General features: G+C 43.2%; 1 protein-coding gene across 1 annotated transcript in view; it reads left to right on the forward strand.

The window, feature by feature from the left end:
- Nucleotides 1–26,739, forward strand: part of TTC1 (tetratricopeptide repeat domain 1) — a 721,040-nt gene that overhangs the window by 99,172 nt on the left and 595,129 nt on the right. The window contains exon 3 of the mRNA XM_044082285.1: nucleotides 268–328. Coding sequence (XP_043938220.1) covers nucleotides 268–328 — 61 coding nt within the window. The remainder of the gene's footprint in view (nucleotides 1–267; nucleotides 329–26,739) is intronic.

The following is a 26,739-nucleotide window of genomic DNA, read 5'->3' on the forward strand; positions in this document are numbered from 1 at the left end:
GCATCTTGAATTTTGCTGAATATACTGTACTACAAGCCTGCAATTTGTATGTGCTAATATTACTGTTTTTGCAAGAAAATTTGCAGAAGTTTTCCATTCCAAAACGCTGTTTCTAAAATTTTATGTAAAGTGATTTGTTTTGTTATTTATGTGAACTTCATGTATGGAAAACCAGTACTCTATCATTTGTTTTCGACAGTAAAATATTCTCAGGGGCTTTTCATGCATCATTTTCATTAACTATTGCTTTTATTTTTTTCTCTTCAGAGAAGAAAGAAAGAAAGTGAAATGTTAAAGAAAGAAGGAAATGATCGATTTAAAGAAACAGGTGGGTTTTCTCACTTATTGCCTCCATGTTGCATAGACTAGTGCTTTCACTAGGTTATTGTTCTCCATGGTCCCATTGTTGTGGAATTAAATGTGAAGAAATGTTAGAGTTTAGAGCTATAGTCATTGTATTATTTTTGAGATCAGTTTCTGATTCACACCTATTGGCTGTGGACTGTTGCACCTTCAACAGTCCACACAATTATTCAGTTTGATTTTTTTTCAGAAAATGATTAGGGATCTAAGAACACAAGTCAGGCAGATTTTAACAGAAAATGCTAGTAAAAAGCTGAAAATGCTTTTATTCAGCAAAAAGTTGCATTTGTAATGAGAGAAGTCTGAATTTGTATTAATGTTATACTGTATTATAATGCATAAAAATCCAGAATGTAAACATTTTTTGAAACGGTACAACCTAGACATCTATAGTGTCAGTAGTATTTTTGTTCAGGAGACATGAGCTTTTACATGGTGGCAAGAAATTATATGAAATGTATGCATACTAACAGAATTAACAATGTGGCTAACATACAGTATCACTCAAGTGGTACAAATTGCAGTGCAAGCATTAATTAAACTTTTCTCCAATATCATCCAAGGTTTCATCTGATGTTATGTTACAGTGCAAGTTACTTGGTTCTAAAAATATTATTGTAGCTATATAAATGTTGTGTGTATTCATAGTTCTAGTTGTTTGCTAATTAACTTCACCAACGCATTAAACTCATACAGAAGTCAAGAGAAACTTGTCTCCGTCACTTTCATAGACCTATCCAAAGCATTCAACACAGTTTCCCACAGTAAATTCCTATCCTCCCTCTCCGAACTCAACCTTGACAACTCTACCTTACAGTGGTTCAGTACCTATCTAGATAACCGGTCTGTCCGTCAAATGGCTCAACTCCCTATCCCCCCACTCCCAGTCAAATGTGGCATAGCTCAAGATTTGACCCCTTCTCCAACATTTTTACAAACCAACTCCACTTAGCAACCACAAAAGCCGATATAGTCCAGTACACGGATGACACTACCTTAATCTGCTCTGCACCCAACATCCATCTCCTACAAATTCAACCCCTAGAATCCTTTTCAGAAATAGAAAACTGGCTAAACAACTCTTAGCTCATACTGAATACTAAAAAAAAACACAACTAATGCTATATTCCACCCAGTAAAGACTAATGACCCCACCTTCTCCATTTCCTCTGCCAACAAGACTCTCATATCACCAGTTTGTGAGGCCAAACTACTAGGTCTTACAATTGACCATCACCATAAATACAGTAAACCCATATCCCTAACAATCTCCAAAGTACACAAAAAACTAGGATGCCTTTGTCAGTAAACGGTTCTTAACCTCCAGAGCTGCCATAGCCAGAACTTATCTCTTAACACTACTCGACGCAACCCCACTGTTAACAGATCTAAATAAAACTGACCTGAACAAACTTTCACCATGTTACAGCAAAATAGCTAGGTTTGCAACCAACATTATATCATGCTGTCACCACTGCCAATCCCTACATAAACTACACTGGCTAGAATTTCCAAACTTGCTTCACTACCACCAGCTCAACTTAGCCCCATCAAGTACTATACCACTCTGATAAAACCCCCACCCTAACAGGCCTCCTAAACATCTGCAGCACCAACAGAGAACTACGATCCAGTACCAAAGCCCTAATTGAAGTAATTCCATGTAAAAACAGCTCAGGGAATTCTCTTATTCCTTAATGAAGTTGCAAACATATGGAACACCCTACCACCAGACCTCAGGCTACTAAAACACACTACCACAATAAAAAAAACTCCTCAAATCGCACCTTTATGAAAAACATATATGCAACTGTAATGACCCTCTTTGAACCCACCCCATCCTAGGCTATCATTCATTTGCTGGCTCTGATGTACACTGTTCCACTGACTCTATGCTCTACCTAAGCAAATTTGTACATATGTAAATTTGTAGTAAATCTGTTAATTACTATTAAGTTCAATTGTATTGTTTTCAGTTGCATTATACTCTGTGCTTCTGTTAAACTTTATCTACTTTTTACTCTCTCTAACTCTGTGGCGCTTTTCTCCCCAGGACTACGCTGAAAATGGACACCTGTTGTCCAGTCGGACTGCCTTGGTAAACAAATGTTAAATAAAATTTCCAGCATAATGCATTATACAAGAACAGTGACACTATTTTTCTGTCTGCCACCATGACATTTTCCACTGTGCCTTAGTAAAATGTATCTCATTCACTTATGAAAATATGAATGTAAATATGAAAATATTATATGTTCTTCTGTTATTATATTGACATACTGCAGTTTCACTAGTCATTATTTTACTGAGTATGAAAACAGTGATTAATATATGTAGTGCAGTGCATCCTAGATCAACAGTATTGGCTTCTGTTTATTTCTTATACCTTGACTTTCCATTTGCTCCAGAATATTAAATGGTTAAGTCACTTATTTAAGGAATCTATCCCCCCCCCCCAAAAAAAAATGTTATGACACAATAAGGATCTATAGATGTTAAAGCACAGAATAAGTCACTGTAGGTGTGATTGAGTCAAGGCTTTCAAGAGCAAGTGGTTGATGGAGTCGTAAAAGGGTATCAAGCCTAAATAATAGTGAGGGTAGGCCTTGAAAGAAATGGATTTTCAGAAAGACAAATGAGAAGTGATTCAAGAAGTAAACAGCGATTACATTATTTGTATAGGGATCGGTTTTGCAAGGACAAGCATAATTGTTATATGGGCTTGTTTATAAATGTCTGTGTATGTAACAACATACTGTGATATAGACATCAAGTTAATGGAAATTTCTTTGAACCTCATAACAAAGTTATTTAGTCATTTTTAATGTCATTTTTTGTGATATTTGCAGATGCATCTGGAGGGTGTTAATCCTTGAAGAACAGCTTTTCTAATCTGTATCTGAGTGCAGAGTCTTAATTGGGTTTCTGTGCTACCCATGCCATGAATAGTTTATTTCGTTTCATTTTATTCGTCTTTAACATCCTAATCATTCTACTGAATTAAAACAATTTAGTATAAATTGCAAAGAAAATCACCGCAACAAACAGGATCACCAGAAATGAAGGAAAACTAAATTGTTATGAGGAAAACTTAGCATAATGCCATGCTAGTCACATAGACCTTCATAAAGAAGACTTTACCAAAGAGGCCTCCTAAATAAGGCATCCATCTCACTTGCACTAATTAGAAGGTGGTTAATTTTGACAGAAGTGGTGTCAGATAGAGAAAGGAGTAGCTGCCTGATGTTGTATGCCTGTTTTGTAAGATGAGGTCCAGATTGTACTATAGAGCTTTCTAGGTAGCAGTGTTTAAAATCGAAGAAGCTGCAGTTGACAGCTAGCAGAAATCCTACAACACATGGTAATTTAAAAACAAGTGGATTATCCATTTAGTCCCTTAATCACAGAAACCTGACCTTGCTGAGTGAGCCAGCAAGGTCCATGTCTGAGAGGCTTTGCTAAAGAGCACTGCAGTAACCCAAAAAGATGTCTCAAGTGATAGGATACTGGTTTTCATCTTGGCAGATACAATCATGTATTTGATGTTGGAGGTGTTTTTTTTTTTTTTTTTTTTTTTTTTTTTACAATGGAAGTAAAATGACGTGATAACCACTGACCCTTTAATAACAGTATGTTTTAAATATTATATGCAGATCTGAAAAAAACCATGGCTGATAAACCTTAAATGTGAAGTTGTTCAATCTCGCTGTTCATTCTTCACTGATGGGTTCGGAGCCAATCCTCTGCTCTGACACGGCCGTTAGCAAAGCTCAAGGTTTACCAGTAGCTCGAGACCAAGCCCTTTATCCCATGATGTACCTCAGATCTAGTTTGCCGCGGCACAGATCTCAGTGGTTCCAGTTTGCTTGAGCCTTCTTTTGAGAAAAAAATCACTTTTTCAAGTTAGTTCTTATCTTTCTTCTAATATTTATATTTATATTTAGACATTTATATAGCTACCGTAGCCCCTTTTGCTTCACCTTTCCCTTGGTGCTTTACTATATTTCTCTAGTTATAGTGGCCTCGTCTTGGGCCTAGTTATTTAGTGTGTGTGTTGGTAGTATTTTAGTGTGTATCTGTTTTTCTCTGTAACAGTTATTGCATTTATAGTGTGTAGATTTAGAAGTGTATTTAGATAGTTATCTACATAGTTTAGCCCTGTTTTTGCTCCGGGCATAGTTTAGAGTGCATTATATAACTTAGGTGGGTTTATTTGAGCCTAGTTGGTTGCTTTATTTCAGGTTGTATTTAGGCTTGTGTGGGTTGTGTTTAAAATAAGCATAAAGTTTTTCCTAGTATGTCTGAACAAAAAGAGAAACACCCCAGGTCTGGATTTAAGAAATGTCCAGACTGTGGGCAGATGATGTCTCTCACTGATGGGCACGTTCAGTGCTTGTACTGTTTAGGTGCGGTGCACTTGCAGGAGTCCTTCAGCATTTGCCATTCGTTTTCTGCTAGGGTTCTTTTGGAGATTTGCTTGAAGTATCCGTTTGCTGAAGCCTTGAGTGACCAGGATGGGGCCAGCAAGTCCTCTTGATCCTCTGCAGATTCTAAAGTATCCAAAGAATCGTCAAAGTCTAAGAAACTTGAGGATCCCAGGACTTCGGCTACGCAGCTCTTGGAGCCGAGTGTCTCTTCTTTTCGGAGCCGGCCCACGGTTCTGGAGCCTGTCTCAGAGAGACCTGTATCTCCACTCCTCCAAGTTGCACCCATAATGCACTCCTCTAGGTCTTCTGTTAGCCTCATGGATTTGGATATGGACTGATTGGTGCAGAAGCTCTTATGGGCACCAGGCCTTGCTAAATTGTTGTCGGCTCCGACCTGAGCTTCGGAACCGAAGACCACCACCCCGGACTTGACTGCTCCTCCTCCAAGCCGTACCGGATCTTCGGAGCCGGAGGGGGCCAACCTGCTGATCGTGGAGCCTTTGGAGCTGAGACCTACACTGGTGCCATCTGTTCCATCTACTCTGACATTCTCCGTGCCGACCGGGGGACTCTAAGGGCCAACACTCTCCTGTCTGGTCCGGGGAGGATAGTCGCACTGACTTGTCTGTGCCGACTCTTCCTCTCGGGGCCTCTGCTTGGATGAGCTCAGCTCCTACCTGCGGCTCTGAGCCCACTGCCTTGGTGTGGGAGGAGCTGGCGGTTCCTTCAAGTCCGTCGACTCCTCCTCATTGGAGCCATGATGCTTTCAATGCCATGAGGAGAGCTTTGTCTGCAAAGACATCCTCGAAACAAGGTCTGGCTTCTTCTTCCCCCGAAGTGCCTGTGTCCGCTTCTGCCTCCATCGTCCAGGCCAGGTGTAGTGACCCTGAGCCTCAGGTAGCCCCACAGGGTGTCCCTTGCTCTTCTGAGACCTCCCCAGAGGCTCCCACTGAGGAGTTTCCCAGGAAGAGATTGTGTAAGAGAAGACACTTGGACTCCCCACAGGAGTCCTTGATATCGGACACTGACTTGGATGAGTCAGAAGGGTCCCCACGATCCCCCTCTGAAACTATCTCCTTTGTGGAGATACTTGAGATCCTTAGGCAGAGGGGTGACTGGCAGTCCAAAAGCCCTACTGAGGACGAGTCAGTTCTCCTGAAGACTTTCGGGTCTCACCCTTCCACCTCTTGGGTGCCTCCGCCCTTTGATGAGCTCATGCAGCTGGTCTCTTGGAGGGCATGGGAGTCACTGGAGTCCATGGAACCTGTCCCTTGGAGGACTAACAAGTTTATTTCTGCCCCTGTGGATAAAGCCTTTTTGACCTGTTGATGCCATGGTGGTGGTGACGGCGGCCACCAAGAAGGAAATGTCCGACACTTCCTCATCGATCCATCCTCCTAACAAAGAGTCTAGGATCTTAGATCTATACGGGAAATGCATGTTTAGTTCATTGACTTTTGCACTCCGATCCCTGACCTATTTGACTCATTTCACCAGACTGCAAAGAGATCTCCTTAAGGAGTTGTGAGATACTCCTCAGGGTGCTGTAGCTGCACGGGCTTCCGACAAAGTTGCCGCCCAGCTTGCTACCCTAAATTCCATTGTGAACTCTTCTATGTGGCTCATATATGCAGTAGAGCAGCGGGTACAGGAGTTGCTTTACGAAGACATTCCTGGATGTGCTTGTGTTCCTTCGCAGAGCCCTTTAAGCCTTCATTTGTCAACACCCCTTTTGATGGCTCATCTCTTTTTGGGCCCAAAGTGAGGGAAACTCTCACCAGGTGTGAGCAGGAGGGAAAGACTCTGTCTGCCGTCAGATTCCGCTTTTCCACCCCTACACGGCCTTACCCCAAAGGCCAGAGGGGTGGGAAGATGTGGTTCAGAAAATCCCAAGGAGTCTTTCAGGACACGCGTGGTGATCCTCCACCTCTAGGGGCAGAGGAGGGGATAATAATGGAAGACGCTGCTCTTGCAGCAGAGGGGGTTCACAGCACCAGGGTGACAGAGATCACTTCTCGGGTCTGCCCTATCAGTGCTCCTGAAGGGAGGTCCGACTGTCCTGCTCTGGAGGCAGTCGGGGGTGGTTTATCTTTGTACCCAGATGCCTGGCAAGATATAACAAACGACAATTGGGTACAAAGTGTTCTCTCCAGAGGGTATTTCATACCATTCTCCACTCCACCCACACCCCCAAGGAGAATCCTGGACTTTTCACCCAGTTACAGGGAACAAGTAACTATAGAGGTCCGAAAGTTGCTAGAAAAAGAGTCATCCAGTCAGTCCCAGCAGACCAGATAGGATCCAGAACTTATTCAAGATTCTTTTAGGTTCCAAAGAAAACAGGGGACTGGAGACCTATTTTGGACCTCAGCAGACTCGACCAATTTGTCAAGAAAGAGAAGTTCCAGATGATCATGCTACAGTCTATACTTCCTTTTTAGGGAGAGACCATTGGATGTGCTCGACAGAGCTCAAGGATGCGTACTACCATATAAAAAGAGCTCAAGGATGCGTACTACCATATAAAAATGGCCAGGCCATCCAGAGATCATCTGCGTTTCTGGCTGGGAGCCCATCATTATCAGTTTTGTGCCCTGCCCTTTGGTCTCACTACATCCCCCAGAGTGTTTACCAAATGCATGGCAGTGGTCATGGCTCACCTGAGGTGTCTAGGATTCCAGGTGTTTCTGTATCTCGACGATTGGCTCCTTACCTCCACCACCAGGCATCAACTCTTTTAGGCAAGGGAATACACTCTGACACTCTGACATCACTTAGGCATTACGATCAACTCAGAAAAGTCTGCCTTATTGCCATTGCAGCATATCGTCTTTATAGGGGCAGAGTTACACTTCAACCACCACTCTACGACTGCCAGTCGAGAGGTCTTTCTTCTTCACCAGCAGGTCAGCTCTTTGGTATCGAAGGACAGAGCACCAGCCACGGAAGTCTTAAAAGTCTTGGGTTTGATGGCTGCAGTGATCTTGGTCATACCATTAGCAAGGATGCATATGCGGATTCTTCAGTGGCTGCTGTTCATTCAGTGGCCTTATCAGGAACTTCCAGTGAATCACATGATTTTTAATTATGAACTCCTGGGTTTGAGAGGCATTTTCAGGGAAAGACTGCCCAAGGCACATGGATGGATCAAGAGACACATCTGCATTTCAATGTCCTGGAGATGAGAGCAGTACTTCTAGCGTTGCAGTACTTCCAGTACTTCCAGGACTCTTTCTCTAGGGATGATTGCAATTCAGACAGACAATATGCCAGTAGTCTGGTACTTGAACAAGCAAGGTGGGACCAAGTCTTACCCCCTTTACTGAGAAGCCCTCAGGGTTTGGCAGTGGGCTGTCTCCTCCCAGCACTTTCTGTTGGCAACGCACATACTGGGGAGATCCAACGAGATAGCAGACAAACTGAGCAGAGCAATGTTGTTGCCACACGAGTGGTCTCTCAAGCAAGAAATTGCGGACAGGATTTTTCACAGTTGGGACCAGCCTTGCTGCAATCTGTTTGCCAGTCACATCAACATGAAATGCAGAAGCTACTTTGCCCTGATTCCCCCACCGGGAGAACCCTGGAGGGGCAAACTCATACATGATTAGCCCCCAGGTCTCCTCTATGCATTTCCACCGATCCCACTAACACTCAAGTTTCTACAGAAGGCAATGTCGCTGGGGAAGACTATCATTCTTGTAGCCCCTTATTGGCCTTGGCAGATTTGGTTCCCATTTCTTCATCATCATCTGTTGGAGGATCCATGGATTCTGGACCCAGTTCCGGACCTACTGACACATCTGTCGGGGGACCTCCATCCTTCATTGCAGTCACTGAAGCTCAAAGCTTGGCTGCTGCAGTTCCCCTCATAGCCAGGCTTCATGATCTTTCTGATAAGACAAGGCAGATCCTCTTGTCTTCCCACAAGCCGTCCACCAGAAGATTATCTTTAGTAAGTGGAAGAGATTTTCCATATGGGCTTCTAACCAGAACATTGATCCTGATCAAGCCACTTTGACATCCATTTTAGAATTCTAGACTATGATTTTTAATAAAGGTGCTGCAGCTGCTGCAGTTAGAGTCCAGTTGGCTGCTATATCTAATGTTCATCTCAGAGTGGACGGACTGAACATTATGGCCCACAAGTTGCCCCAGGCTTTTCTCAAAGGAACCTTTCACATGATGCCTTCAGTGAAGACTTCTTATTCTCCTTGCAATCTAAACTTTATGCTGTCTCGTATAATTCTTCTCATATCTGAACCAGCATCATCTTGTGATCTAAAATTTTTATCCTGGAAAACCATATTTCTGGTGGCTATTACGTCTGCCCGCAGAGGGTCAGAACTTCAAGCCTTATCTATCAGCCCTCCTTATTTGATTTTTCATGCTGATAGAGTATCTCTTGGGACAAACCCCTCTTTTTTGCCCAAAGTTTGTTCAGAATCTAATATCAACCAAGTCATTGAGTTGCCAGTCTTCTTCCCCAACCATTCCAACAAACTAGAATATATGCTGCACAAACTTGGCATTCACAGACAGCTCAGATATTATTTGGACAGAACAAAAGATGTTAGAAAATCAGATCAGCTCTTTGTGTCTTTCTCTGAAGCCAGAAAAGGTAGACCAGTGGCTAAAACAACCCTCTCTAAATGGCTATCTGATTGTATCACCTTTGTTTATTCAGCTTCTAATATGCCCTTACTGCACAAGATTAAAGCTCATTCAACCAGAGCAGTTTCTAAATCTTCTGCGTTCCAAGCCAAATAGCCCCTTGATAATACTTGTGCTGCAGCCACTTGGTCTAAACCTCATACCTTTATCACTCATTACAAAGTTGATAAGGCCTCCAGGGACAGAGCATCTTTTGGGTCTATGGTTCTGAAGAATGTACTCCCATAAGCCACCCGAGATTGAGGGTGCTAAGGACGCTACCCATCAGTGAAGAATGAACGGCGAGATTGAACAACTTAACATTAAGAAGTTATGTACTCACCATAATGTTCCATGTGAGTTTTTCCATCTCGCCTTCATTCTCACGTCCTTCCCTCCATCCCCCACCTGGCTGATAGTTGACCTAGAGGCGGGTCTTATCCTGGTTATTCAATCCTTCTTCCTCTCTTGGGAGAGTAGTTCTCTTACAGGGATATGGTACACGCAGCAAACAAGATCTGAGGTAATTCCAGCAGTGCATCATGGGATAAGGGGCTTGGTCTCGAGCTACTGGTAAATCTTGAGCTTTGCTAACGGCTGTGTCAGAGCCAAGGGATCAGCTCCGAACCCATCAGTGAACAATGGAAGCGAGATGGAACGACTCACATGGGACGTTATGGTGAGTACATAACTTCTTATTCATATCCCCGATGAAAAGATAAGGGGGTTTAGGTATGGAACCTGTGAAGGATGAATGACGCAAACTTCATTGCATTAAGCTTGATGGAAATTATTCAACTATTTGAGATGGAATCTAGGCAGTCATCTTAAGTTGGAAAAATTAGACGTCTGATCATTAGAAAAAGGACAGCTAAAACATTGGGTGTCCCCTACATAGCTGTGATGCTGGATTACCTTACCATGTGACCAACCTCATAGGCAGCATGCATGTCTGTTACTGAAAGGGGACCAAATGAAGCCTTGTAGCACTCCATAGCCCACAGTACAACTCCAAGGAATTTACTCCAGAGGTAACCCTTTTGGGATGACTGGGGAGGTGAGGAGTAAATAAGCAGAGTGTAGTAGTGGACAGTCCTCGGTAAGTTTGAAGAGGTTCCTTTTGAATGTTAAGTGGCCGTAATTATGATCCTTAAAACTGCAAGTGCAAATGGGGAAATGTACGGTAACTCTAGAACTGCAGTATCATAGAAATTTTGTTGTACTCCAAATGAAATGATTTTGGTGTTTAGAATATGTTCTAAAAATACTTGAAAAGTGTAACTGTGTTTTGGAATTTGCTGTTTTTTTATTGTTTGAATCTCACTTTATTTTTCATATTGTCAGGACTTGCATTATCGGGTCCTGCACTTCTGATAGGGAAACGCTGAAGATGTTTAAGTAGGATCCTGGGATCCATAGTGTCAAAAGCCAGAGAGATGAATTACAACTTGGATACGATAGAGCATATGACCTTTCACCTAGAGGCAGTCAGTCACCACCATAGTGAAGGCAGTCTTTTTACAAAGTCCTTATCAAAATCTGACTGACATGGATGCACAAAGTCATTAGATGAAACAGGAATTGGGGTTTAATAACCTGTCTTCTCAGTAACATTCTTCAAAAATGTGTGGTTAGAGATTATCAAATGTCCTCCAGTTTTTTTGGATCTATAATAGGTTACCTAAAAGTGATGGTTATTAATGCAGCTTTTAAGATGGAACAAAAATCTGTCAAAGAAATATGTATTGTCTAGAGAATGACTAGACCCAGAAACTCCATACAAAATAGAACAAGCAATGCTGAGCCCGAGTCCACTCTATAGCCAGGTCTACATTCGTGACATTTGTCACCTTAGAGGTTTTAAATTCACACCACTGCCATCAGTTGTTAAATCAGGGACAGGCACTATGGTATCTTGATCTGCCACACTGTCCTGAAAAACAAGATGGTAGTATCTTTAATGACAGTATTAGTGTGTGTGGAGGACATTAGCCTTAAGAGCATATGGTGAATAAATACTACTGCCTTGTGATATGTTCAGTAACAGCAGCAGCAACTAAATAGATTGCACAATGTACTACTGTAGAATTAAGCTATAACTCACAGATCCAATGTTGTCTTATTTTCATCTAATTTCGCACATGGGTTGTCAGATACAATTGGATCCACCTTGGCACCATCTCTGAAGCTTCACAGATCCAGAGCTCTGATTCCTCCCCTACCCGTAACTCCTTCCATTCCACCTTAGTACCTCAGCTCTCATTTGCTGCCTGAAGCATCAGGTGGGTTCTACAAGGGCTGTCCTTCAAAAAGCATATCCTTTGTTGCTCAAGTTATATTTCCTGCAGTTTCTTCTCCCATTGAGAGACTTGTCTCCAGCTTTATTTTTCTGCTATAGTTGACGAAAAAAATTTAGAGAGTTTATCGATGGATGGTAAGGGATAGTTATCCCTAGCATATTAGGTGTTTTCTTCAAAACTGTATATTCCTTCTAATAGTAATAATTATTAGATTTTTGATATTTTCTCTATATATAGGTATAGATCATTTTGAAATTGTTGGTGTGCTTTAACTTTAACTTTTAGATGGTATTTTGTTGTGTTTGTAATGTTGGCTGTATCTATGGTTGTGTTTTCTGGAATGTCTGACAGCACTTTAAAAAGTGTGCTGAATGTGAGCACAAAATCCCCAGAGAAGCCGCATTCATTGAGTTTATTGCTTGGGCACATCTTGACACAGACTCTGACATTTGTGCTTCTTTTGACACAAGGTTTCTACAAACACACATGGAAAAGTTAATTGTCAAAGGACTTTTTCCTCCACAGACAGGGTCTTTTCTCTCACAGCTGCCTCCTCTTCACCCATTGCTGCTGCCTCCCTAGCCAAGAAACAGGACAAAGCCCAAACCAAGGACAAAGACAAGAAGGAAAGATTAGAAAAGAAAAAGGAAAAGTTAGAAAGGTCCAGGAAGCAGTCTCCAGATCCCACTGGTTCAGTCGGTCTGGATCCCAAAACTTCTAGATCATCAGGTTTGGCAGCTCTTCAGATCCAACCTTCCTCTCTGCATCCATTTCCCCCTGGAACCAGTGAATCTAAGATTACACTCTCCAGTATTGCAAAAGAAAAGATATTGGAGACCACACTTGGTGGCTGCTTCTGTTCAGTCATCCAGAAGCATTTCTAAGCAAGATGTCAAGAGAATGATGGAGAAGTTCAAGAACACAAATTCATCTAGGGGTTCTTGGTGCCAGCACCCCTGAATGCACTGATGTACTGTCCAGCAAATCCTCCTCTTCTCTCTCCAGTACCAGTCTGCCCCTCAGACCCATCTATCATGGATCTGAGCTCCCCTGGTGCACCTTTGTCAGAACCAACAGTTCGTGCTATTTTGACTGTAACGGTATCCCTATTTCTTTTGACTCTGATGCTTTTGAATCGGGAAGAGTCTTGGAGCCAAAGTATCGGTGTTGGGACTAAAGGGGATGGGTCAACTCTGAAGTTATCAGAGCAGTCTCTACCTGTCAGGGCCTTTGCCTTCATTCTGACAGGGGCAAGTCAGTACCACTGCTACCCACTGCGTGAGTTCCCAGTCTGAGTCTGACCTGTCTGATCATCCACCAGTACATGTTCATAGCAAATGAATGTACAAATGGAAGCACATAAGATTCAACCCCAGAATCTTTCACTGAAGATGCAGATTTGGATGAAGGTGGAGGATCCCCTAGATCCCTCTTGGAAGACATCCCCTTTAGTGAGATCCTCATATTGATGAAACAGCAAATGGAGAATGCTCCATGGATAACCCTTTACCAGATGAGACAGTGTTCTTGGAAGCCATTGTTTCACACTCAACTTCATCCTGGTTAGTACCTCCTATTGATCCTCTTATTGACTTTTTGACTTAGCAGTCATGGAAGGACCCTGATGTGGTAAAACCAATACCAAAGAAACCAGATAGGATCTTGGCAACACCCAAGGATAGGAAGCATTGTAGAAGTAGTACAATTATAGTGGTAGTGGTGGCCATCAAGAAGGAATTATTGGAAGGAAATTCCTCTGTCCACCCTCAGGCAGGGAGTTTAGGGCATTGGACAGATTTGGGAAATGAAGATATATTTCTGCAATCTCTGTCCTCCAAGCAGTGAGCTGTTTGGTTTATGTAACACAATTCCAGAGAGACTTGATTAAAGAGCTCTCCCAGATGTGTCTCTGGCAACCTGCCTGTGGATGTTCAGAAGTCTGTGAACTCCCAGTTCACTACCCTTCAGTCTCTATTGAACATTACCATGTGACTGATATCTGATGTAGCTGATGGTACAGCTAGGGCAGTGGGTAATGTCTTTACCATGCACAGACATGCCTGGATGCACCTTTGTGACTTTGTGGAAGGCTTTAAGATGTCCTTCATTAATGCCCTGTTTGATGGTTCTACACTTTTTGGGCCAGCGTTAAAGGACACACTAACCAGGAGTCAACAAGATGGTAAAACTCTCTGTGCTATGGGAATCTATTTTTTCACCCCACAAAGGACCTTCTTTGAAAATCAGAAGAGTTGAAAGAAAATGTGGTTTTGCAAATCACAAGGTTTTTATTGGGACACTCCTGGGGGCAGACCATCTTGTGGCAGAGGAGGAGGTAACTAATGGATATCACCCAAAAGGCAGAGGTAATTCGCACAATCAGTGTTTTCACTGTCCCTTCTCTGAGAAGCCCTCCCAGCACTCCTGACAGGTGCCTGACTACTGCACTCTGAAAGCAAGTGAGGGGGGGGGGGGTGCTTGTCCATGCACCCACAAGACTGGCAAAGCATAACAGCAGATTCCTAGGTGCTAAACTTAATTTACAGAGGGCTATGTAATTCCCTTTTTCTTTTCCCCAGTAACAAAGAAGAAAGTTCCCAATCTTCCATCCAGTCAGTGGAAACCTGCTGCAGGAGTGGTTTCCAAGCTGCTAGAAAAAAGAAGAGAGTCAGCCAGCCAATCCCCAAAGACCAATTAGAGTCCAGTCCGGAGTCTATTCAGGGTTCTTTTTAGGATCCAGAAAAACCGGGGGACTGCAGACTCGGTCTAGATAGGAGTCATCTAAATCAGTTTGTAAAACAGAAAATTCTGGATAGTCGCGATTCAGTCTAAATTGCCTCTACTGAGGAAGGAAGACTGGATGTGTTCCATAGATCTCTGGAACACATACTTTCATGTAAAGATAAAGAAGCGTTCCAGGAGATTTGTCCATTTTTGGCTGGGCGCTAGTCATTACCAGTTCGGAGTGCTGCCCTTCAGTCTCACTCCAGCCCCCAGGGTGTTTACCAAGAAAATGGCATATCTCAATAATTGGTTTTCACTGCTACCTCCAAGTGTCTGCTGTTACATCATCTGGACCTTCTACTTCTCTTAATGTAAAATCTAGAAATCATAATGAATTTAACCAAGAGCCAACTGGACCTGATGCAACAAATAGAATTCATTGGATGACACCTGGACTCAACATTGCAAATTGCCAAATTACCTCACTCCATAGTGCTCTCGCTTTTGTCTGACAGCTACACTGGTACTTCAGATCCTTCACCATCATCAAGGTTAATTCTGTGCTTTTCAGGTCTAATGGACTCGACAATTCTACTAGTTCCACTAGCCAGGTTTTACATGAGAGTACTAAAATGTTTTTTTTTTCTGTGCAATGGTCTCAAAACATTCACCAGTTACATATCAAAATCTACATTACTCAAACATGTGGAGAGCATATCAAATAGTGGATAAAATCTCCCACCATTGGCTGTCATAACCATGGATGCCTCCCTTCTAGGGTGGGGAGGCATTTCAAAAGGAGAGTGGTCCAAGGTTCTTGGTCACATCTAGAGGCCACTTTTCACATCATAGTCTTGAAGATGAGAGCAGTCCTCGTAATGGTTCAGGAATTTTAGGTTGTTCTCCTTAAGGGTGTGATTTCCATTCAGGCAGACAACATGGTAGTAGTCTGATGCTTCAACAAACCGGGAGGAACCCATTTGTACTCTTTTTGTCTGGAAGTAACGAGAATATGGCAATGGCTGATGTCTTTGCAACAATTTCTGAAAACAATGTGCATCCTGATGATGTCCAGTGTATTAGCAAACAAATTGAGCATAACTATCTTAACGCCTCATAATAGTCCCTCAATCCAGCAGTGGCAGCTTTGATTTTCCTTCGCTGGGGATAACCTGTCTCTGAACTTTTTGCATCCCTGCCTGAACAAGTGCAGCAGTTACTTTGCACTGTTCCTCCACATGGACAGTCATAGAGGGTCACTGTGCTCCACAATCGGCCCCTGGGTCTCCTTTATGAATTTCCCCCAGTTGCCCTCAATGAATGAATTCACGTAGAAAGCAAGATGTGCAAGACCAGAGTGATCCTTATTACTCCTTTCTGACCCTAAAAATGTAGATGTTCTTTGTGTTTCACTGTTGCAGTCATCATATTTGGGTTATCTGCCTGCAGGTAGCCCTCAGTCGGCCTGAATACCAGAGTCTTGGGATTTCTGCGTCTGATGCTGTCGCTTCTTCCATGATGTCAGGGGTATAAAACATGCAGCTGATGCCATTGCATCAGCTTTTCTTGCCGTGCAGTGTGCGAAGCAGAAGCTGTTTGCAAGTGCCGGTTGGCCATCTCATGAAATTTTCAGTTTTTTCGAGTTGACCTGAAGTCTTCTAAAAGATAAGTACCCCATTGGGGATCCTTTTTTCTTGCTCTAACCGATGTCAGAAAAAGTTAATAATTGTCTTGCCTGTGGAAAGCAAATACCTCACAGAGATTTTCATTCTTACTGCGTCACCTGTCTAGGCCCAGACCACGACGTTCCTCGCAATCTGTTTTGTGCCTTCTTCAATGCCTGAACTATTCATTGTTGGGCTATTTTTGTTGCTAAATTCTTTTGCTCTCGTTCTCTGTATTCTGAAATGGCTTCGATAAGCCATCCGACTACCGATCTTCTGAAAAAACGTAAGGATAAAGACGGAGACAAACCGCCTAGGTCCAAAACTGCCAACAACACTTCTGTTAAGCTAGTCGCCAGTTCGCCGATACTCAGTGAGGTGCTTTTGCAGCCTTTGATACCCACGTCTACAGATTCGCAGGCCTCTACTGAGACCCATTCAGAGTCCGGTATGTCACGAGATGCTTCTTCGACTATGGAACCTGCGCATGTCTCTACCTTGGATGGGTCCGGAGCCGCTGTGCAGGCACCGGCTTCTGAAGGGTGTATTCAGGCCTTCAGATCTTTATATTAAACCGACGACTTTGTTTCAAACCAAAAATATTGAATTTCTAAGTCCCAGAGTTCTCACTACGCCTAGGAAACCAACGACCAAAGCGCATTCTCGAAGCCACATGTCTCAGAAACAAATGCTTAGAATGGCTGAAGATCTTATTACTTTAATTAAGGGAAGCCAGCCTTCCCCCTCAAAAAGACCTAGAACTGATTTTCCTTCTGATTCTTCAGATCATGAGTCTGTTGACTCTGACCCTTCTGATAACCAGGACATACCCTTGTCTACCTATGAAGATTCTGATGCACATGATTCCATTCCCTCTGCTTCCCCACCAGAAGATTTTTCTTTTGGCGAAACCCTGCATACACATAGAGAGCATTTCTGCTGGGAGTGCCAGGACTACCCACAGTCCAAAAAGAGACTCTGGGAATTTTTAAACTTGCCTCAGAAAAGGCCTCTAGCTATCCCTCCTATTCTGGAAGTTGTAGATGATGTCTACTTGGAATCCAGTCTTACCCCTGATACTTTGCCACCAGCTCCCAGGAAACCTGACTGGTACTACAGAGTACCTGACTCCCACAAACTCCTCTTTTAAGAATCCTACTGCAGATCCAGAGACCATTTCCCAGGGACCTAAAGGCATTAAGGCTACAACAGCCAAAAACCCTTCCCTACCCTACAGGGACTCTCTAGGGCTTTAGACAGATTGGGTAAGAAGGTATACACCTGTGCTACTCTTGCCATCAGGGCTTTAAATTGCCAGTTTCATATGTTAAAGTATCAGCAACATATTATGGAGCTAATTAAACAGAAAATTACGTTGATTCCTGATTGTGTAGAACATAAAGATTTACAAGAGTTAATGCATTCTGCTAACCAAGTTGGAAAACATACTTTTCAGTGTGGTTTTGGTGCCTTAGAAGCATCTTGCAGGGCTGCTGTCAATGGGTCTGTTCTTAGAAGGCATACATGGCTTAAGGAACAAATCTTGCCAGACCATGTCAAAGCAAAATTACTAAATGCACCATTAAACCAAGAACGCCTGTTTGGTAATAAAGCAGAAGTCCTCAAAAAGATGGAGGAAAAGGCTAAATCTATGCAAACTGTTAAAGATTTCCTACAGGTACAGCCACCTAGATTCAGTAGGCATTGGCCTTCTAAAAACTGGTCCTGTCCAGTCCCTCGTAGGCCTTCTCAGTACAAACCCAGGGGCAGCAGACCACCAAGATTACAGTCTCAGGGTATCCACAGATCTAAGCAATGGAGCGCTCCCACCTCTAAAACAGGGAGTAGTAAGCCATCATCCTATGGTAAAGTCTTGCAATGACTTATTCTCAACTCTCCCAAGCCTTGCTCAAGTACTTGCACCCTTAGGAGGAAAACTTGCCCTGCATGCAAAAAAATGGGAGTACATCACTCAGGACAGATGGTTCTTGAACATTGTTTCCCAGGGATACAGATTCTACTTCCACTCACTGCCAAACCCAAGTGGTTGGCCAGACCTCCCCCCAAACCAGTGGCCAGAGGCCCGAAAGCAAGTACTTTCTCTTCTCAGTATCAAGGCTGTTCAACCTGTCCCAGCAGAGCAAAGGGGACAAAGTTTTTACTCCAGACTGTTTCTGGTACCCAGAAAAGAAAACTCTTGGCGCCCTATACTGGATCTGTCTATTCTCAACACCTTCCTGGTGGTTCCAAGATTCAAAATGCTTACTCTCCAAAAGCTGCTTCCTGTGCTAGCAAAGTACTCCTGGCTAGCCACCCTAGACTTAAACGAAGCTTATCTGCACATCCCCATAAGGGAATCTTGCAGGAAATATCTACGTTTCAGAGCAGGCTCTATGCACTATCAATTCTCTGCACTTCCCTTTGGCGTATCTACTGTGCCCAGGGTATTCACAAAATGCCTAGCTCCAGCCATTGCATATTGCAGGCAAAGAAAAATTCAAATTTACCCATACTTGGGCGATTGCCTGATTCAGGCGGACAGTCAGGAATTGCTACTCCAGCACCTGACATTTTGTAAAGAAACTTCTAACTTCACTGGGGTACACCATCAATGAAAAGAAATCGCATTTGGTACCCAGCCAACAGATTGTATTCTTGGGAACAAGCTTGAACACAACTTCCCAGATGGAATTCCTCACTCCAGAAAAACAAATTTATTTGACAAACTACTGGCCACCAAAACCCAGCTATCTGCAAGAAAAATACTGCAAACCCTATGGTTCATGTCCTCTTGCATTCTACTAATTCCATATGCAAGACTGCATATGAGGAAACTTCAGTGGTACTAAAAAGTCTCTGGTGTCAACATTCTCAGGACCTGGAAACAATGATGCCTATCATTTCTTGCCTAAGGACAGAGTTCCTTTGGTGGGCAGAGGCCTGCTAACACAACAAAGGACTCCCTTTCACTCAACCCCCTGCTGCCCAAACCCTGACAACAGACGCATCAGACTATGCATGGGGGGCTCACATGGCAGGACAATGCAGTCAAGGCAAATGGAGCCCAAAGCAAATGTACCTGCATATCAGTCAAGAAGAAATGTTAGCTGTACAGAATGCTCTGACAGCCTTCAACTGTCTTATTCTTCCAGGGCAACTATTGATAAAGACAGACGACACCACAGTTATGTGGTACATAAGCAGTGGGGAACCCATTCCTACCCACTCTGCAGGTTAGCCATGGCTCTGTGGAACACAGCCTTGAGCAATCAAGTGCACCTGCAAGCTCAATTCCTGCCAGGCAAACTAAAGTCACTGGCAGACAACTTAAGCAGAAATCTAAAGGACCCACATGAGTGGAAACTGGAACCCAAATCATTCAAGCTTTTGATCCACAGGTGGGGGGCACCAGAGGTGGACCTCTTTGCTTCCCCTCAGAACTATCAGTTGAGCAAATATTGCACCAGAACTCCCTCAGCCAAGCATGGAAAGTGGATGCCCTGTCCTTTACATGGGAAAACCTCTCAATCTATGCCTTTTCCCCCTCTGTCCTTCCTCTTGAAGTTTCCACTAAAGATCAAACAAGACGAGACAAGGACAATCCTGATTGCACCAGACTGGCCACGTCAGCACTGGTACCCACTTGTGCACAGTCTGACAATACTGCCACCATGGCACCTGCCTCTGACCCCTCCTTGCTGTCCCAGCAGGGGGGACAGATTTTGCATCTATGGCTTTGGTGACTGCTTCAAAGAAGTCAATGAGGTTTAGGAGACATGATCTGCCTTTTACTAACCTGAACTGTGTGGGGTTCAGAGTTTGGAGATCTCCAATGTCTTTGTTTATGAGTTCTGTGATGATACGTTCCATGGCCTTGCAGACCAGGCTCGTCAGGCTAATGGGGCGGTAGTTCCCGGGGTCTGTTGTGGCCCCCCCCTTTGTGGAGTGGGATAACCATCGCTGTGGGCACAAAGCCTGAAGTGAGGCTGTGATTGAACATGGTACTTAGGTGGGGTGCTAGTTCATGCTGTAGTTCGTGTAGAACGCAGCCTGGGATGTTGTCAGGTCCCATGGATGCTGTGTTCTTGGCTTTGGAGAGTTGAGGTTTTTACCTGTGCAGCCGTGATTACAGGAACTTTGCATTCTTTTGGTATAAAGATGGGCCCTTTAGGGGGTGAGAGGGGGTAAAGTTAGCACTGAACCTGTCTACCAGGATGTTGGCAATATCAGTTGGTTCTGTATATTTAGTGTCATTGTGCTGTAACTCAGAGCAGATCTGAGTGTTGCCATTGAGATTCTTGACATAGCTATAAAATGCTTTGTGATTGTCTTTAGAATCAGTGGCGATTTTGTTTTCATAACTAGCTTTGGAGGATTTTATGAGGGATCTCCGCTTCTTACTGAGGCTGACCAGGGAGTTCCTCCAATCATGGGATTTTACTCTTTTTTTGCAACAGTTTCTTTCTTCCTTCTGTTGTAAAGTTTGTTTATGGCAGGAGACCACCAGATTGGCTTCCTTTTTTCGGAGGATAGCATCTTCGTTCTGTTAGGGATAGCATGATCCATGCACTCGTGTAAGTGCTTATAAAGTGCTTTGTGTAGGATTCAGCAGTCGTACCTCTATTGTCCATCTGCATGGGTGTCGTGAAGTTTGCCACTTCTGTCTTAAGCGTGAAGATGGCTTTGGAGAATTTTTTTACGGTTGTTTTCCTAATTGGGGGGGGGGAGGTGGGAGCGGGATGTGGATGTGGATGTCTAGGGTGATTAGCTTGTGGTCGGATCTGACCAACGAGGAGCTGACCTCTGGTGTGGAACACTGGTCGCCTATGTTGGTGATTACCAGGTCTAGGATATTGCTGCCCCAGGTGGGGGTGTGGATAAGTTGATCCAAGGTGTTGGAGTTGATGATTTCCAGAAAACGTTGAGCAAAGGAGTTGGTACACAAGTAGTTTTCCCGGTTAATGGTGGAGTAGTTGAAATCACCCATTATTAGGGTGTTGGGTTGTACCTTAATATTTTCCAGTGTATCAAGAAAAGAGGAGTGGGAATCCTGGGGCATGGTGAGGGGTCTGTAGCAAGCTACAATCTGGATTGTGGTTTTGCCCAGAGTTAGTTGAACTTGGATAATCTCTGATGCATTATACTGAGCAACTAGCTTGGAGGTGTGGATATCCTTAATGAATATGGACACTCCTCCACCTTTATTGTTTCGGTCCGGATTTGGTGGCCAAAAGGTGTGGTATGAATTATAGCCAGGTAATGCAGGGGTGCTCTCTGGAGTTTTGAACCAGGTCTCTGTCACTGCACAGATGTCGATGTTCTCCAGGTTCTTGAGGTTTAGACTTCTAGTAGCATTACCCTCAGATTTTGCTTGCTTGTACCTGTTACAGTGGTGCATTTGTCATTTGAACCTTGCCTAAAAAAAGGCACTATAGTGGTGGCAAGAGCCTTTGCCAATATCCGGAATCCCAAGGGTGACAGGTGCAGGTCATCTCTGGCAAAGCATCGTGGTCTGTCGATCATGTCATCCCAGGCCGACAGATACTCTTAGAATGACACCAGAAGCTTATCCAATTGTTAGTCAGTCAGTTTGTCCTTGTACTGTGGTATAATTCTGGGTGATGTTAGGATGCTACTCAAGGCTAGGGTCATACCTGCCTGGGCTACAAGATCGGAGAGCTCCTCCATGTCTCTTTTCATGTAGTCCAGGAGGTATGTCTCGGGTCATTCACACCAACATGGACAATGACAGAGTCATATTTGTACTTGCTGTGGAGTGACTTGAGTGCGTGCGTTATGTGCCGGATCCTGGCACCCGACAGGCAGCTGACAGTAACTTTCTCCTTGTTTAGCCTGGTGAGTGGAACATCAGTGTGCCTGACTTTGAGTCACTAATGACTAGAATGTTGGGTATGTTATGCCTTATGGGCTGTAGTTGATTGGCACACCGAATATGTGGGCTATATGTCATTTAGGTTGTGTTGGGGGGGGGGTGTTTGCTTGCATTTCTGCTTTGGAGGTCTCGGTTGTTTGGGCAGATTTTTACTGAGAGCCTCCGCAAATGTAGGTGTGTGTTTTGTGCTTCTGTGTGTGTGTTTTGGTGGTGTAGGTTTTGAGGGACTATGTGATGAGTGTGGTTCAGTGCAAGTATTTACTTTCTCCTCTTGACTGTCTAGTCCAGTCTTCGGTGAAGAGAGCTTTGCTTCCAGTTTGGCTATATAAGTGCATCTCTCACAGGTCGTAGTATTGAGTGGTAGGAGGAGAGGGTTGTCTGTGTACATGAGGCAATTGCTGCATTGTCCCAAGATGCCTAGATTCATCAGGTAGACAGGAGAAAACACCGGGAGCTGACCTTTAGACATGCCTGGATAGGTGCTTATTTATTAAGTACTGAAAACTGTTTTCCTCTAGACAAGTGAGGAAAGTTGAGTGCTGTAATAATTTGTAACTTATTTAGTACTTACGAATTCTAAACAAGTGCTGAGCTCAAAGAAACAGATTTGAGTGCTGAAACTAAAAAGCTGGCTACTTGCAAGGGAAAATTTGACGAGCAGACTTTATGGCGCCAGGAATAGTTTAACCCTTGTTAAGGGGGGGGGGCTCAGGAGCTCACAAACAGTCCTGGACACAGCAAATCCATATCTGGACAACACCTGCCACAGGAAAGGGGGAAGCAAGCATAGAATTTTTTTTTTTCAGTAAAGTGGAAATGGAGAAAGCTGGAACAGAAGTTGATTCAGTGTTAAGAATCTGAGTGGGTTGGCCTTCACAAATGTTCTCTATTAGATTGAATGAACTAATGACACTAGACTGGGAGGAGTGTCACAGATCAAAATATACAGTATGGGCGGACAACTGCAAAGCCACCGAGTATAAGAATACCACAACGCTAGGGAGGGTGCGTGGGAAAAATTACAGTTCCTAGCTGTAGTCACTAAATGAAAGTTTTAAACAGATCAAGGAGCAAGCAGACGCTAGAGAATGCTTTTAACTGTAAACAGACAATTATAGTAATGCACACTATTACAGTTCCTAGCTGTAGAACACAAACTTCAAAAAACACAGAAAAGCTCTGATAGAGCACTCACAAACAGAAAATACAACTATCAGTATGAAAATGCAGTTTACAGTAATTCAGTAAACATGCAATTAGAGTAATGAAACAACTTGCTAATTATCTAAATTTAATTCCATTTCATTCAGAGTGTAGAAAATGTTTTTTTTTTTGACTAACTATAACCATGAACTTTTAAAACTCCAATAAAAACAACTTTAAGGTAAAATAAAGTTAAACAAGATTTAAAATAAAACAAGCTGTAATATAATAGATTCTCTTCGCAGAGACTTCCCTTACTATGGAACAGGGTCCCAATCTACATAAGACAGAGCCCCTCACTATCACTCTTCAAGAGGAACCTTGATGAGTGGATGGGTAACAAAGTTCACACCGGGGATCACACCAACAGCGCTACTAGATAGGGGCCAATGATACTAGCTGCTAGTACAAGGGTCTAGGGAACTACTAAAGGGGCGGTCAATACCGCACAATGTGGCTGGGCTAATATATGCCTTAGGGCAGATAGCCCAGTACCAACCTATGAACCTATAATAAAAGCAAAATATATATAAAAATTGAAATATCCACACTTTAAAAGAAGAAATTTAATTCAAAATTGTGTAGTCACAAACCAACAGCACTTGCAGCCAATTTTTATTTTACAGTAAATAAACGAGACAAAGCAGTTTTAGGTTTTAGAATATGACCTTTGTCATGCTTTATTCATTTAACACTTGCACTGTGCCTGTTTAAATAGGAAGTTCTTGAGCAATAATCTAAATGTAGGGTAGGTGGGCATTGTTTTAATGGTTATTGGGAGATATTGCCATATTTTAACTGCTAGTATGGTGAATGACGAATGGAATGGAGTTTCTTTTGTGGGGTATGTAAGTTAAATGAATTTAGATGAGTGGATGTGAGGTTCTCAACCTATTCTTTCTTGTTTGGGGCCATAAATATTTCCAGACTTTTATACCCTTTCCTTGATCCTCCTTTCTATGTACTCTGCCTACCAACTTTGTTTTTCCCCACTTTGACTCCTCCTTCAAGACAGTTGCTACCTCCCACATTCTCATATGTTCATAGGTAAGTACTTGGTTAGTTGACCTTGCCGGTCATTTTAGGTTTATCCAGTTTCCTTTTTTAATCTCAAAACTATCTATCCCATTTGGTAATAGATTGGCATTACCCATCCATTGGTCGATAATTGTATATTACCCTAATGAGAATCACTGAGATCATACCACAGATAATTTGAGGGGACCCCTTCTGTCCATTAGTAGTACAAGGGGCAGTCCTGGGGTAAGTATTCTGTTTCCCATCCGTAGATCTTAGTTGTGCTTGAATGTGGACAGGGATTTGTTTTAAGTAGATGGGAAAGTCTGTTCCATAGCAGCGGTATCCTCTGTGAGATGTATCTATCCCTCCAAACTCTTCCGCTGATGTTGCAGAAGAGGTTTAGATCTGTAGACAAGAGTATTTCTCTTACCATTTGACTTGCTGATGTGCAGTAAATTCGTCAGTAATGGGTCGGAGGATGCCTTGTAGGCCAGACACAGGTCACCTCTTAACAGTCTGTAGGATACCACGTATAGTGACAGGGCTTTGAGTCAGTCCATGTAGGACATGTTGTTTAGGCATTGTACCATTTTAGTAGGGTATCTCTCTGGGCATTCCAGTTGTTTCATGTGTCTGGACAGATATATGCCAAAAGGGGCATTATAGTCCATGACTGGCCTAATGAGAGCCGAGTAAATGGTACAATGACATCCCTAGATCTAGACAAAATCCCTTTATTTATAGTCTGTGCAGTATAGATGGGATTTCTTACAACAATGGACATGTTTGTCAAACGTTAGGCCACTGTCTGTGTAAGTTCCGAAATCCGAAACAACTGGCTCAGCTCTTAGGGGCATATTGTCAATATGGTAGATGTCCGTCCATATCACTATTGCAGTACTCGTTACATTAGGGATCCCCTTGCCAAGGGCGGCCCGATGTCTGGCCAGTATACCAAAGCCTTTATGTTGCTTTAAGGTATACCATACATCATACGTATGCTCGTCACATAGCATAGCTCATATAGATGACGTCCAGATGTGCCATCCTCAGAAATAATTTGCCACCAGTCCGAATGATAGTCAGTCTGATCACCTGAGTCATTGCTGGTTACCTAGCTATTCAGATAAGTGCCTCGTGTGGGATTTTGACTTATCCTTTTTGCTTTTAGCATTTGTGTTATGGGGTTTCATGTCATCCAGAAGGGGTAAATGCCAGTGTGGGAGACAGATTCTCCATAAAGATCATTATGAGCAGTGCTTGTTCTGTTTAGGAGCTTCTCTCAGCCATACATCCTCTGCAATTTGTTAGGCTTTTGTTCCAAAGACCTTGCGTAGTCATCTTTTTTTTCTTTCACCATTTATCTTGAGAAACAGCATATAAAGCTTTTGGTGAGAGATGCTATGAAGGGTACTTCCCAGTCTGTGGGTCAGCAATCTTCAAAGAAGGCCAGAAAAGTCGGATCAGATTCTTCGGCTGTGCCTCCTCCACCAGACGTCTCTCTTGAGGCTGGTGAAAGCCAGGAGGATCATACGGTTTCTGGGCTGGATTTCTCTGCTGACGGCCAGTTCGGAGGCTGGCATGGATCTGACTTTTCACACCTGAGGCCTTGCAGACGTCCTCTTCAGGTGCTCAGGGGGATCTGCGACTGATTATTATCGAAGGGCCTAGTGGGGGTTTCTCATATACTGGTTAGGAAGGAAGTCCCAGCTATGATTATTGAATATAGGCCCACGTTGGAGCCTTCTTTATTTCATAAGGTGGGTGTCCCTTTAAAAAAAAGGCAGAAGACAAAATGTATTGCTTCTACTCTTAAGGACCCATAAAGTGCATGGCAGAATTTTACGCAGGGGTTGTTCAATGCTTTTATGGCCCTGAAACCTCCTCAGGGGTTCTCTGTCCTGCCTCCTCTTTGGTCATCTTCCCCTCTCAAGAGATCTAGGGATCAGGATTTCTATGGGGAAGATGAGGATTTGGATGAGGAATCCTTGGCCTTTTCTACCCAGATTTCTTCCCCTCTGGAGTGTGGTCTACTAGTCCTGAATCCCCTTTTGAGGAGATTTCCTTTGGGGGCACTATTGCCAGGATTATGGAGTTCTTTAAATGGGTTTGTTTCCAAGAGTCTGAAGTGCATTATTTCCAAGAGTCTGAAATGCAGAGGAGATATTATGAGCTCCTTCAAATGGAATCTTCCCAGACCCTCTGCTATTCCTCCTATTTTTGGCTATTTTATTGGATGCTTTCTCTTCTGCTTGTCAGGCAGCAGATTCTCAGCCCCCTGCTGCTAAGAAACCAGACCAGTTTTACAAAGTGCCTGATGACTACAAATTCCTTTACAAGTGTCCATCTGCTGACCTTTTGGTGGGCTCTGTGGCATCTGATAAGTCTTCTAAATTACTGCCCTCAACTAAGCTTTTGATAAGGACAGCAAGACTATGGAAAGGCTGTGTAAAAAGGTTTGTACTTCAGCCAACCTAGCCTTTCAGGCTATAATC

This window comes from Protopterus annectens, chromosome 9.part0 (genome assembly GCF_019279795.1).
Source record: "Protopterus annectens isolate FY-2018-M chromosome 9.part0, PAN1.0, whole genome shotgun sequence".
Classification (NCBI taxonomy): domain Eukaryota; kingdom Metazoa; phylum Chordata; order Ceratodontiformes; family Protopteridae; genus Protopterus; species Protopterus annectens.